Source organism: Plectrocnemia conspersa, unplaced genomic scaffold (genome assembly GCF_051122295.1).
Source record: "Plectrocnemia conspersa isolate PC_06_02 unplaced genomic scaffold, ASM5112229v1 ptg000013l, whole genome shotgun sequence".
Lineage (NCBI taxonomy): Eukaryota > Metazoa > Arthropoda > Insecta > Trichoptera > Polycentropodidae > Plectrocnemia > Plectrocnemia conspersa.
Genome location: NW_028277177.1, coordinates 19,952,682 through 19,967,059, shown reverse-complemented (window position 1 = coordinate 19,967,059; position 14,378 = coordinate 19,952,682). Strand labels below are relative to the sequence as shown.

Below are 14,378 nucleotides of genomic sequence, written 5' to 3'. Positions count from 1 at the left end.
TAAAATAAAAAATAGTAAAAAAGTTGAAGAAATGAGACCAATCAACATGCTACCGTGTATAGAAAAAATAATAGAAGAAGTAGTAATCAAACAATTAAAGGAATTTATTACTTCTCAAAACATAATATGTGAACAACAATCGGGATTCAGAGAAAAGCATTCCACTGAAACTGCATTACAAGTAGTGATAAATGATTGGCTGTTGGCTAAGGATACAAACAAAATCATTGGAGCAGTTTTCTTGGATTTCAAGAGAGCCTTCGAAACAATAGACAGAGAAATAATGTTGAAGAAATTGGAGAGTATAGGTATAAGTGATATAGTTTTGAGATGGTTTAATAATTACTTATATAAAAGAAAACAAAAAGTTAAGATAAATAATGTATGTTCTGAAGAGAGGTTAGTGTATTATGGAGTACCACAAGGGTCTAAATTGGGACCATTGTTGTTTGTTTTATATATGAATGATATAGTTAATAACGTAAGAAAATGTAAAGTTCATCTATTTGCGGATGACACATTGATCTATTGCATGGGTGATAACATTGAAGAAGTTGTGAGTAATTTGAATGATGAATTAGGTGTGTTAGAGATATGGTTAAAGAATAATGTACTTAAATTAAATGAGAATAAAACTAAATGTATGTTTATTAATTATAAAAATGTGTTAGATGATAGTACCAAAATAGTAATAAATAACTCTAATATAGAAATAGTGGATAATATAAAATATTTAGGAGTAATTGTTGATACAAAATTAAACTTTAAAGAACATTGTAATTACATATTAAAAAAAATTAGTAGAAAAATAGGTTTATTATCTAGATTAAGAAATATATTAAGTATAAATACAAAAAAAATAATTTACAATAGTATAATATTGCCCCATTTTAATTATTGTGCAACACTATTAAATATGTTGAATAAATTAGATAAACAAATGTTGCAAAAATTACAAAATAGGGCAATGAGAGTAATCTTAAATAAAAATAGATTAACTAATTGTAAAAGTATGATTGATAGATTAGAATGGTTGAATGTTCAAGAAATATTGAGTATGAATGTTTTAGTATTTATATATAAGTTAGAAAATAATATGTTACCACACTATTTTAATAAGTATTTAATAAGAAATAAAGATGTACATAAATATAATACTAGAAATAGAGAAAATTTAAAGATAATTAAGTATAAGAAAACGAGTACGGCTAGGGGAATTATGTACGGAGGTTTTAATTTATATAATAGTCTTCCAAGAGAAATCCGAAACAGCAAAAATATAACGGGTTTTATAAATGGAATAAAAAAACACCTTCGTACATATAGAAATAAATTCGAATATTAAGACTTTATTATTGTATATTTTTATTTTTTCTTTCTGTTATGTATTTTTTATATATTTTTATATATGTTTACTAAATTTGTTAGATGTAAAGATTAGCTATTAAGCTAAATAAATTAATAAAATAATAATTGTTGGTAGACTAGTGTTATTTAAGTTTAAACGAATAATATTTTTTATTTATTATCATTTAAGGATGTAAGTTAAAATATAAAACTCAAAAAGTTGAGCGTCCGGTATTCACACACACTCGCTTGCAGCGGTACCTCACTATAGTGAGAAACCGACAGCTATTGTAATTAACATAAATAGGTGTATTTAATATTACTTTTATAACTTTATTTTGCAGGATTACAATTAAGAAAAAAATATAAATGCTCTATTACTCTAGACCCGGGATGTATATTTTAAAAAGCTTCTGATTAACTGTATTATTAAATAATATTTTTAATAAATATCGGTCTAAGGGCTGCAATGGCAGCAAAAATAAACTTTGAATCCAGGTATTTTACGATTTATTTTTTAGATAAGGATCAATATCTTAATTCACTTTAAAACATTATTTGGTCAAAGTCATGTACAGAAAAATTACTAAACTACATATCAGTATATTTTCTATTCCATTATCCAAATGGATTGTATAGAACTAAAATCAAATATGCAACTGTTTATTAGACTTTTATTATATATAAGTCCACTTTGCGCTCTGTGAACATGCGCTGTTTATGACATATGTATTTTTTGTGGAGTACTTATTTATTTCTCGTATGTAGCATCTTGAAAATACAATTCAGTTTGATTTTACTTCTGTTAAACGAGATATACATGGAGAGATGCATTTGTATTAAATTATAGCTCTAGTTATTATTTTTTATTTACATTATACAATGGTAAGGCAGCTCATTATTAAAGATTTTTTTGTACCTAATATGTACATCCTAGCTTGATCTTAGTTATTTATCCTTGAGCTAATCTGTGATGATTGATCAATATTATGATGTAATAATTACTAATTCCGATCTCCCAGGTATGAAAGAAATTAAAAAACACAAAGATTCACATAGAATTCAAACCCGCATTATAAGATTCCCTATAGAGCTCGATGGTTTACCGTTACATTTTAATTAGAATCCACTACTATTTGCCTCTCAGCCATACACCGTGGGGGTGTTACCCTGCGCTTCTAAAGAAATATTCACCATTTTATTTTTATTATATAATAATGCTCTTTTCTTATAATAAATACAAATATTTTATTGCTTTTGGAAACAACAATAGTAAGAACACATTTAATAATGTCTATAATAATTATATTTATTTAAAACATCTTTGAAATTCTGCGCAAAATTAAAAAAAAAATCAGATACATAAGTAGCAAAATTATGGAATAAAGTTAATGGTATTGTAGGTTAATTAAATTTATTCATTTAACAATCCAGAACTGATGCCGATCCCCTAGAAATATAAGTGGGAGGGGTGTCGCACGCAACGAAGAAAGAGATAAAGCATGCTATTTCGTGTAACGGTACTTCGTCCAGATGACATGGGAATCTTATGAAGCGATCCGTTATCCTGGTATTAAAAATACATCAAAATCCTTGTGTAAACTTATAATATAAATATTACAAAACTCAATAATGAAGGGTTCTTTAATAAGTTATACAATAAATACATTTTACAGTGCTATATAGCTGTAATTGCCATAATATTAATAGGGCTCGCTTTTAAATAGATTAGTTTTAGACTTTTCGAGCGATTTAGCTTCTTTGAAAGAACGCATTCGCATTTCTTAGATCCGCCGTTTTCTCTTCGCTAAATTCGCTAAATCAACAGGCAGAAAGAAAGTTAAATTAATTATCCTTAATTGCGCTTTTGTCTGCTGCATAGAAACGTATTTTTTAATCAGTTCTCTCGGAAAATATTTTTTAATCGTGGAAACTCTTTAGCGTACACAAAGAACAACTATGAAATGGAAAATAATGACACGGCTTGTACAATACAGTTTTTTTTTTCTTTTGATAACGAACACCCCAGAGCTCGCTCCTAAGTTTAAATATTTTTTGCTGATACAAAGGCTGATCAAAAATGGCTCTTTTAAAATTAGGTTTCATTGCGATGATTATCACATCCTTTAATTAAAATGTAAAAATCTACATATCATTAGGCTAAATAAAATAATTATTGATAATATTTTTAAAAACATAACATATTTTATTTTTAGATAAAAAGTCCAGTTGATGAAGAAAAGGACGGATTGGGCGAAAATAAGAAAGAAGATTCCGATGTATTCAATAAAAGACTTCGCAGAGAGCTCGTCAAAAGGGACGGTAACAAGTAAGTTCAAATAACATTATTATCTAATAATATATAATACATGGGAACTGCCATTTGTGAAGCTTACGTTTGAAAAGCATAAAGACAAATATACAAATAAATGGATAAATCTAAGATAAATTTGTGATGTTGGTAAAAAATTACTTTTAGAGCTATATTATATATGTATAGAATTTCGTGAGTTTTATTTAATGTATGACTTAATATAAAACAACACTAGTTTAAAAGCATTGCTCTGAAACGTCCATGTAAAAATTGTAACAAGCGCAGCAGACAGTTGAAATATTCCTATTATGTGCACGAGTTCTCTTCTGCATTGTATATTTTTAAATTATTATTTACTTCATAGTACAGTTACCCTTAGATGTTTTATTATGTATACAGAAAGAAATATAAATAATACATTACAAAAGGGTTTTATGAACAAAGGAATAGAACCATAAACCATTTACCTCTCAAGACAATTCCTGTCACATGGAGCGACTATCCTCGGGGCTTATTTATTAACATTACAAATTGAAGCTACTTGAATAAAGAAAGGTAAATCGCTAGAAATCAATGGGCTATTAAGAATAAATAAACTCTCCCCTAGACATGTGCCAATCTATATCGTATATGCATAAATTGTTATTATAATATTAATTTGAGTCCATTTACCATTCCATCTATGTTTGCTGTGTTTTAAATATTCTTCAGCATTGCTAATTAAAAATGTTTATTAAAAGAAATTACGCCGTATTGTAAAATTCCACCTCTTTTATGTAGCATGAGAATGTCTCTCGGGTTACTCTCTATAAACGAGACCATTGTAGTCGCGTTCCTTTTGCTCACCAAAACCCCAAAGAATATTAATTATTTATTAAGAAAAATAATTGTTTCGATGATAACTTTATGTAATACATAAGTATAATACTTTTTGCTCAGTGATGTCTTATATTTAATATTTTTTATGGTTTTTAAAAGTTTCTTGGGTATATTATTATGACAAATCTTCTGGAGAATTTGTTTAAAATGACGCTTATTATGGTAGAAATTTTTAGTATAATATTAACAATATATTTATTTACCGTACCGCAGGGATCCATTTTCTGTCCGGTGTTCTTTCTTCTTTTCAACAATGACATACAATCCATGCAGCAATAAAGAGCTCTTATTATCTTATGACTTAATGAGGTTTCAGAGTAATAGTACGAACGTGGATTTACTATCTTTAGAAAAATAAATTCGCTGCGTCTATCGACAATATGCTGCATTTCAGAGTTGCACCTTTCAGTAGCACGTTCTTACATTTTTAGATCCCTTTGCTAGGAGAAATTATTATAGATTTTTTTTGGCGTTGAGATAAAATTCATTACATTTTCTACACAAAATCTGCCGCGGGCTATATAATGCATTAGATCCGTGATCGCATCCTTTGTTCTTCACCGTGGTGACATGGACATCGGCGCTTGCGATTGCTCCTCTTGAGCCATTTAACTTCTCAATGTTTTCTGAGACTGCTATAAGGAGCTAGAACAATTTTTGTAATATGGTGCAAATTTCTTTTAAGTGTACTTTAAAATCATTATTTTAATATTTATTTAATAATTTTACATATCTTGTGCATTTTTAATAATGTATATATTTTTAACTGTCTGTTAACAAACGATCTTGCGATAGTGATATACGTTATAATGATATACGTTAATAATAGCTTTGAATGTATATTTATTAGGTTCTTAAGAAATTGCTTATATTAAGTATGATTATTTGCGTGCAAGCATTTTTACATTAGCTGGTGACTAAAACTGCAGGGTTTGCAAACAAAATATATTATGATAGTGATGATAGTCTTCATGATTTAGGCTATTTAAAATGTGCTAAATTAGCTTTTTATTTTACATCACATCATTTTTTTTATTTTTAAAATAATATACTAAAATAAGTGTATAAAAAAGTAAAACACAATCAATTACATAAATTAACGCTACTTGAATATAAATATATAGTAAAATAAAATTAAAAAGCAATTTAATTATTCAATGTAATCGATTAACATAATAGCGTTTATCAATATTAGATGAGCTTGTCAAGTATATAAAGGCATGTAATTAATCAAAATTTGTCTTGATGATTAGATTATAGTGTCAATATTTTAAAAATACTGGTCTAAAGGTCGTAATAAACAAGAGCAATTACTTAATCGATGAACGATTTTTTCACAATGTCTTAATTTACGTACCAAGGACGTACAGTTTTATTTATGGGCTTATTTATGAAAATTCAAAGTTTTCCATGTAAGCGATTCAATTTGTGTGTTATAACCGCTATGTGTATGTTAATATGGTAATATCGATTTTATCCTTTAAGACCTCATCCTGTTTTCGGTGGAATACCAACGTTTACGACTGTGAGGAATTTCTCAGACACCTGAGGCGTATAATTTTAGCTGAAGTGAAATTCGTGGAAAATATTAAGCTTTTGCCTGCTTATTTATTTATGGGGAAGAAAACTGTCAATGGAGAGATGGGGTTGCGCGGCGAAAGCTTAAATTGCACATGAATGTACAAAAGGCTTATGAAGTGAATAAATATTGTTCTACGCTCAAGTTTAATACAACAGGAGTAGTGCATGAATTTTTGATTTATAGTGAGTTAAATTCACCTAAATGTTGCTATTGAGGTATTAAATTAAAATCTAAATACACTGGACTAATTGTTACGAGCATGAGCTTCTGACAAGATAATACTTAAATCTATGTACTTATAGACTTAAATGATTATAATGGTTATCCAGAACACAAGCTTCTGCACACACACACACACACGCGCTTTTGTAAGTAATAATATAATAAGAGGATTGGTTTATTTAATTAAATGGTTACCTAAAATTATTAACACAGAGAATAAATATTTCTGTTAAATATAAAAGTACAAAGCTAGTTAATGTCAATCCTTAGGAAAAATATAGACCATGTAATATTAATATTTTTAAAGCATTATTCGCGGATATGAAAATAATTTATAATAGCGAAAAAATAATAAATTCTGTAGATATTACCAAAAAGTTTAAAGATTATTATCAAGGTATCGTAAATTTTGATTTATTAAGACCTTCGTGTAATTTAATCTAAATGAGTTTAATCTATTGATCTTAGCGAGTAAAGTTTAACTTTCACTTCCGATCTGTGTGATATGATATTATAAAAAACACACAAATCTATTTATACTTTTATATATTTTCCTCGTATAACGAAAAGTATTATAGGACTCTATAAGCAACCTGTATTTGTTTATTAGTCGATATTATGCGCTCTGTCCTTTGAAATACAATATTGGGTATAATGTGTTTGGTTTCATGAAATATTTGCTCGCGGTCGTTAAAACACGAGAATGCCCCAATAAAAGGGTCACGAATAATTTTATATAACATATAGGAGCATACAAACGATTCAATATTTTATCAGATAGATTATAAGATAGATTATTTATCAGATGTATTTAATATTTATATGAAAACGTGTAGAATAATTTTATTTAATTAATTTCATCTATTTTTTAAATGTTATTATTTATTATAATGTTCGTAAGATTAGGTCATCTATTAATATTTGACATTGATGAATGAGACACTCGGAGAAGATCTTTAAAATATTAAATAAAACGGAACGACCGAGAGCTTTGCTATCGTAAATTCGTCGGGCACATTTTTATAACTCAACAAGGCGGAAATTAAACCCTAACAGCAATTAAACTATGAAAGTTTTAAAAGCAAAGTTCCCATTAAATATATGGAGTTGATGGAGCTTTGAGATATAAAACACAGTTGTATAGTTATACAGTTGATGGCAGACAAGCAGCTGTTTGTAGTAGTTTAAATAATTGAGCTTTTTATATTTTTTCACAACTATATTGAAAATAGTAGCACAGTAGTTTTGATTTAAAAGCTTAACCCTTAAATGCATGATTTTTCTAAATTTAAAAATAAATAAATTTTCATACTAAAATTAGCCTGAAAATGACGGCAAAAATAAATTAAAAGATATTTAGGCTTATTTATGGACTATATTTATAAAAAAAATGCTTGTCGTAAATATACAACATCGTGCAGAACGCAACCAAATATATTAAAATTAAAAACATACAAAAAATATTTACAAGTGGAAATTATTTAAGCAATTTTTCTTCTTATTGAAACATTTTTCACACATTGTTTGTAAAATTCCATTGCATTTCAACATATCGCATCTGTTTCTCTTGATCAATATGGGCCAGTGTCTACACCTGCATGTTTTTTTTATTTTATGCAACTATTACAAAAAATAGAAATCAAAAATAAATAAACAATGGTACACTCACCTTTTTGGAGTATATAATTAATTTTATTTCGTTTTATATTCACTAGCACCAATGAAAACAAATTTTGAAATTCCCGAGAATGTGACACATCTGCATCCAACGATTTTTTTTAAATGGCATTATCACGCGTACAGAGACATCTATCGGAATAATTTGAAAACACAATGGCTCGGCGTTTGTTACACATATGTAACACTATGCAACAGAGTTCCTTTATGCATTTAAGGGTTAAAAAAATTATAGTACCATTTCCAAAAATGATGTATGAAATTTTAGGCAAAATAATGATACCGTGTATTTTTAATGGCCTTTTAAACGCAAAATTTGACGACCTGATTTATTATTTTAGCTTTATTTTTGGGGCGTGTATGTGTGAATAATTAAAAATTGATTTAGCATCTCAAAAGCAACATTTAATGTGTAGAAGATCCCATATAATTTATAATTTGAAAGCATCGTTTAAAAAAAAACTTTATATGGAGACGCAGATCTTCAGCAACGCGCTATTTAAAGGCTGTTTTGCAAAGGCGTTTTAGTGTTATCGTTCTTAGGAAGAAGAAGCGGTGCAGACTTTTAGCTGATTCTTAAAGAGAGGCATTGCTCTGTGGATGTACCGTGACGGTTAAAGCATTTTACGGAAGATGTCTAAAACGAGGCGAAGTCCTCGATGAAGGAAACCGGCTGAGGACAAAAGCTAAGCAATGGTATCCTGACAAGCAGAGAGTTTAAAGAAACACTGGCGTCAGATTAAGTACGCTGTCATCTATGTTATGCTTGACGATCTATTATTAATTGTCTGGCGTGGATCAAAACCGTCCCTGTTACCTGGTAAAAGAAAGAGGATTTTTTCAAAAGCGATCATAAACGTGCAATGAGCTAAAGATTTCCAATTGTTTATAAAGGCATTATCAGGCCTTCTAATATTTTCCAAAAAACCGTTTTAAAGTGGTTCCGAGAAACGTTTTTATAGGCGAACGTTCGCTATAATTTAATATTTACTCTTTTATTATTAATTATATGTACTGAAATCTGTTTAGTGATAAGAAAATTTTATAGTTCTTGCTTTCTAATAAAAATGTATTTTTTGTTATAACCTTGTGAAATAACAGTGAAAGTTTAAATACATATATTCATTATTTTTCTGTGATTAAAATTAAGTAAAATTAAAAAAAACATGTTAACTGTATTGCTTTTTTAGTTATATTACAACTTAAATGCGGTATTATTTTTTAATAAATAAAATCGTTGTTAACATATTACCATATATACATACTACCATAAACTGATTACAGCAGTATTTAGTATATATTATACCTAGTAAATGTGTATTACTAGTGATGTTATAATTTTACTAACTCAGCCAGTTAAAATTTATTAAGCAATTAATTTACAAGTTTACGGTTTAGTATCAGTAAAATTGTGTTTGTTCACAAACGGACGATAATACGTTTATTTCAAAATTATCGTCACATTATTTGACAAAATACTATAATTATTTTAAACTCGAATAAATTACCCTAATGGAAATTTTAAAAGTATGCTTAGTTTCAGAAATTTTATTACGTCAAGTTGGGTTTGGTTAATTCGTTGAGGCTAGATTTAAATTCGAACAGAAATGGTTTCATAGACATTTTGAAGTAGCATACAATTTCAGTAGCGCCTATTGGTTAAATAATAAACATTTATAAGTGAAAATGTTTTGTAATATGTTTTCACTAACATATACATCACTACAAAAGTAAAATTGTAATTGTGATTTTTGTAGAATATTTTTTCCCCCTTTAACCATCTATAGCGCAAAACCTAGATTAAAAATTATTAATAAAACATATTAATTTTTAATATAATGTAATTTCTAGTGATATTATCAATATTTTGTCAAAGAGAAAGCTTAAAAAACTGATGAATCGATATATAATTGATATAACTAATTATACAGTTACTATTAATAGATTTACATATCAATTTTAGTTATTATATTTATGTTTGTGTAATACGGTGTTATTGACGAAGCAATATTCATACTAAAACAGTATTGGGAAACGAGAAAAAGGTTAAGGAATGTATGTATTGAACCATTTTTATCAAAGTTCTGCCGATAAACGTGCCCTTTGTAAACTACTATCGATGGGTACGAAAAACAGAAAACTCAATATTTTTGTTCCATTATCAGATTATATAGCCCTGGGCCGTCGCCGCAACGTAAATCACAATGGAATCCCGTTGTTGTTTTTTTCTTATTTTTTTTATTGTTTCGTTATTTTCTTTCACAAGGACGCATTACTTTAGCCGCGGGAGAAAAAACTTCGCCACAGCCGATTTGTATCGCAACGGTGTATATAGGAGAGCCTTCAATATTAACTTAATGCCTCAAGTTTACCAAACTTTTCGGGGTTAGTCATTAGCGCGAACTGTACTGTGGAGAAAACTCTCTTGGCAAAATTCCCACGCCTTGGAGAGCGACCTTCAGAAACGTGAAAATTGTTTATGGTTATTTGAAACAAGTGTAGTATTATACTATGCTCCATATCGTTGTCAGCGTAACGTTTTTTCTTTACAAATTAAATAAGCTTACGACTGTAAAATTAAGTATATGTTAGGTTTAAAACAACAATATAAGCTAGAAATTGAAGTTTCTAATGTACAAAAAATATGCTTTAACGGCTGATAACTATTGCTCTATCGCATGTTGGTTGGTTTTACGACACAAACTTGTTAAGCTTTTTCCTGATAATAACAAAACACAGTTCCATGCCTGTAAATTTCAACAGGACGTTCGGATTTTTGAAATCATTCATATTAAATCTTTTCACAGCCGTTTTTAATATTAATAACATAAAATATAAAACGTGTGTCAACCTACTATAATAAATTAATTACTCAAAACCTAAGATAATAATTACGAATTATTTACAAAAATAATAAAAAGAACAGCTTGCGTCATAAAAACACAAACCACTTCGTTCACCTATTCAAGTCGAAGAATTTTCACGAGCATTCGTGAATTGTTTGACGCAAATAAAACGTGAAAAATAGCATTGCGTTTTCTCGTGTATGGGCTGCGTGGCAGAATTTTATTGACGTTGCGTCTGTGTTTGATCGACGCTGTTTGCGTGGCGTCGTTATTAAGCGCCCGGCATACGCTCTGTTCTTATTCACATTTCTGTCCGTGTCAACATGCCGGCCATTCGGGCGAACATAAAGGACGCTACTGTAAAATTCTATGTATATAACGTACATATTTATCTTTGTATATTTTTTCATTTCCTGAATACTATTCACGTTTTCATTGACTGGTGATATGAAAAATGTTTAGCTAACTTGTTATTTCGTGCCTTACAGATTTATAAAAAAAGACCTACGAGTCATATTAGTTCAACAACATCTTTCAAAGGAACTAATCTGTTTATAATTACTGAATTATATATGAATATCTATCGTTTCTAACATTATCTAAAAGATTTAAATTTATTCAGTTTTTTTATTCATGCATAATATGCTCTTATACATAATCTAAATTTATCTCAAAATAAAAAAAAATATGCTTGGTTTTAATTTATCATCACAATTCTAAGCTCTTGTAAATTATAATACGTATTAGGGGAGTCTTGTGAATTATAATACGTATTAGGGGAGCAACGAAACTGATTTCGTAACCCTTCAAAATTAATTCAGAAACCAAATCATGCCTAGAAGAAGGCTGTATCGTAGAAGACTAAAAAATTTGTTTATTGCGCTTTTAACGCGAAAAAAAGTTTTTTTTCTCGGTAAAAATAAAAGCTTTACACTTGCTTTATAGGCGCTCACTGCAAAACGATTAATGTAGATTTATATTTAATATTATATACTGATTTTATAAAATATAATACAATATTGCTATTTTATTTTCAATAATATATGAATGAATTAAAAAAAATACATTGAGTACTCCAATATTTAAATATAATATAGTTCTGTTGAAATAAAAGATATTTTTTGTTACTCTGTAATATGTGCATGTTGAAAAAATAGTATTTGTTTAATAGTGTAGTATGAGAAACGTATTATTCCATTGCGTATCTATATTTTAAATTAAAAAAATATTTGACAAGTATTATTTATTGATAATTTGATAAATATATATTTTAAATGCTTTACAACTTTCCAGAATTTTTTGTAATCAATTGAATATTATATTGAACGATACACTATATATTTCCAAATAAATTGTATGCCCCACACAACACATAACAGTGAAGTATTTAAAGAAAGAAAAAAATATTTGAATATCAATTCAACACAATTCTCTACCAAATAAGCTCCCTTCTGAATGTATTAAACAATTAATATTAAATAATGGACTGTGATAACTTATTTAAAATACGGCCTTGCATTATCTGTCCAGAATTAAATATATAGAAATAAATTATAGTTGTCAACTGAAATCGTAACCGAATTTTTGATCGGTCTCTTAAAATTGCAATGTGAATTTACATAAATAGATTATATCTTTCATCTTATATATAATTGTTCTAAGCCGCCGTCGTCGCTTCCGGACGCGCATAACTTTAAACGAAACATTCTCCGTTCAATTATCTACTCTGTAAATCGTATTGCTTTGTATTAACGGTGTGTAACAATACACGTAAACAAAGGAAATATATTTAATTATAATAATAAATAATAATAAAAATTAAAATTGAATTTGTTCAGATTGATTTTCGAGCCGCCGGTAATGCGTTCTGTTGTTTCGACCAATCAAAAATAAGCATTCAAATATTCAAATAGCGTCGACCAATGAAAAATAAGCATTCAAATTCAAATAGATAGTACCGTGACAACACTTTTAAATAATTATTATTTAATAATAAAATTTTGCTACGCGACAATAATTTTCATTAATTCGTCATTTGACTGAATAAAAATGAAATATACACATAATGCGTTGAGGATTAGAAGAATACATTGATTAAACTAGATAAACAATCATAAAATAATCTTCGTAATGAAATTTTCAAATTTTGAATTCCCGGCGACGGGCTCCGAGGCCTAAAAGTGAGTTTTTGCTTTTATAAATAATCGGATTGCAAATTAACTAGGTGTGTTATAACTATGAAAATTAAATATTAACATAATGTGTTGAGGATAAGAAGAATACATTGATTAAATTAGATAAGCAATCATAAAACAATCTTTGTAACGAAATCTTCAAATTTTGAAATCCCGTCGCCGGGCTCCGAGGCCGAAAAGTGAGTTTTACTTTTATATTACATAAACATTATCATTGCTTTATGATTTAATACATATATACGTTAGATTTTAAGAATTTTAAATTAACCAGTTATGTTTTAAACATGAACGTGTAATATATCCTTAGTATGTGAGGATTGAAAGTTAATGTCGATCAAATCGGCGCTGTCGGACAGCTTATAAATGTGTAGTTTCTTGGATGTTATCTAATAAACGTCATTTTACAATGATTATAAATATGTGATTGCATACCTGGAATAATCGATAGCCAAAATATCTAAGAGTGGGTTATTTTTAATTCCGATGTGGCAAAATAGGTACAATTTTTGTTCTGTGCCATCATTCCTCTTTCTGAATAGCCAAATTTAAGATATTCAGTTACATCAAACTTATGTAGTATGTTCTTTATAAAAAGATAATACTTGCTGACAGTGACTTCAACATGAGAAGATTAACTCTTTGTTTATATATACCAATTCTACGTTGTAGCCATATAGGTCATCAAATTGTTCCATCATTGCTTCTGAAAAATAATTAAGAAACAATAAGACTCTTATCAAGAGTAAACATTGAACACATTATTACTACTAATATAATCCATAAATTAAATTTAAACGACAACCGAAGAACAAAATTGATGGATGTACTGTAGAGGATTAAACACGTAGATTGGCATATCTTCATCTTCTACAAAATTGTCACAATATGTCATATATTTTTTATTATTACTAGCATTGTAATATGTTTAATTAACTTCGGTATGTATACCTTTAATTGCCAAATCACCGCTGTTTGTCTTTTAATATTAGATCCTGGAAAGTCAATAGTAATTTTGTTAGAATAACCGTGTTATATTATTTATTTATAACCAAACACTTACTGGCACACCCACAATTTATAGTTTTGTCTATAATTTCAAATGCTGCATCACTTGCATCATCTTCAATTGTCACTTTGAAAGGAAAGTGCCGCGATTACAACATAATTCGCAGCGGGTGCAGCGACATAGCGAGCGCTTACCAGATGTGACAGCTGTCAGATGTAAGCAAATTTGGGAAGTCCCGCACTTGAAAACGAACTAAATTTATTTTACCGATCGAAATTGATTTTAACGATTTAAATTGTATAACATATAT

At 28.5% G+C, this 14,378-nt stretch overlaps 2 protein-coding genes and 1 long non-coding RNA gene across 3 annotated transcripts in view; 2 read left to right on the top strand and 1 right to left on the bottom strand.

The window, feature by feature from the left end:
- Positions 1 to 14,378, top strand: part of LOC148227515 (mitochondrial ribosome-associated GTPase 2) — a 289,075-nt gene that overhangs the window by 29,255 nt on the left and 245,442 nt on the right. The gene's annotated exons all lie outside the window — the stretch shown is intronic.
- The window catches only part of Ac3 (Adenylate cyclase 3), a 131,788-nt gene that overhangs the window by 105,428 nt on the left and 11,982 nt on the right, over positions 1 to 14,378 (top strand). Inside the window, exon 10 of the mRNA XM_088202828.1 lies at positions 3,564 to 3,676. Coding sequence (XP_088058954.1) covers positions 3,564 to 3,676 — 113 coding nt within the window. The remainder of the gene's footprint in view (positions 1 to 3,563; positions 3,677 to 14,378) is intronic.
- On the bottom strand, positions 13,805 to 14,261 carry LOC148227526 (uncharacterized). The gene is made up of 3 exons (XR_015812096.1): positions 14,123 to 14,261; positions 14,011 to 14,054; positions 13,805 to 13,929 (listed from the first exon to the last, which is right to left on the bottom strand). It is a non-coding gene; the product is annotated as an uncharacterized LOC148227526 (long non-coding RNA).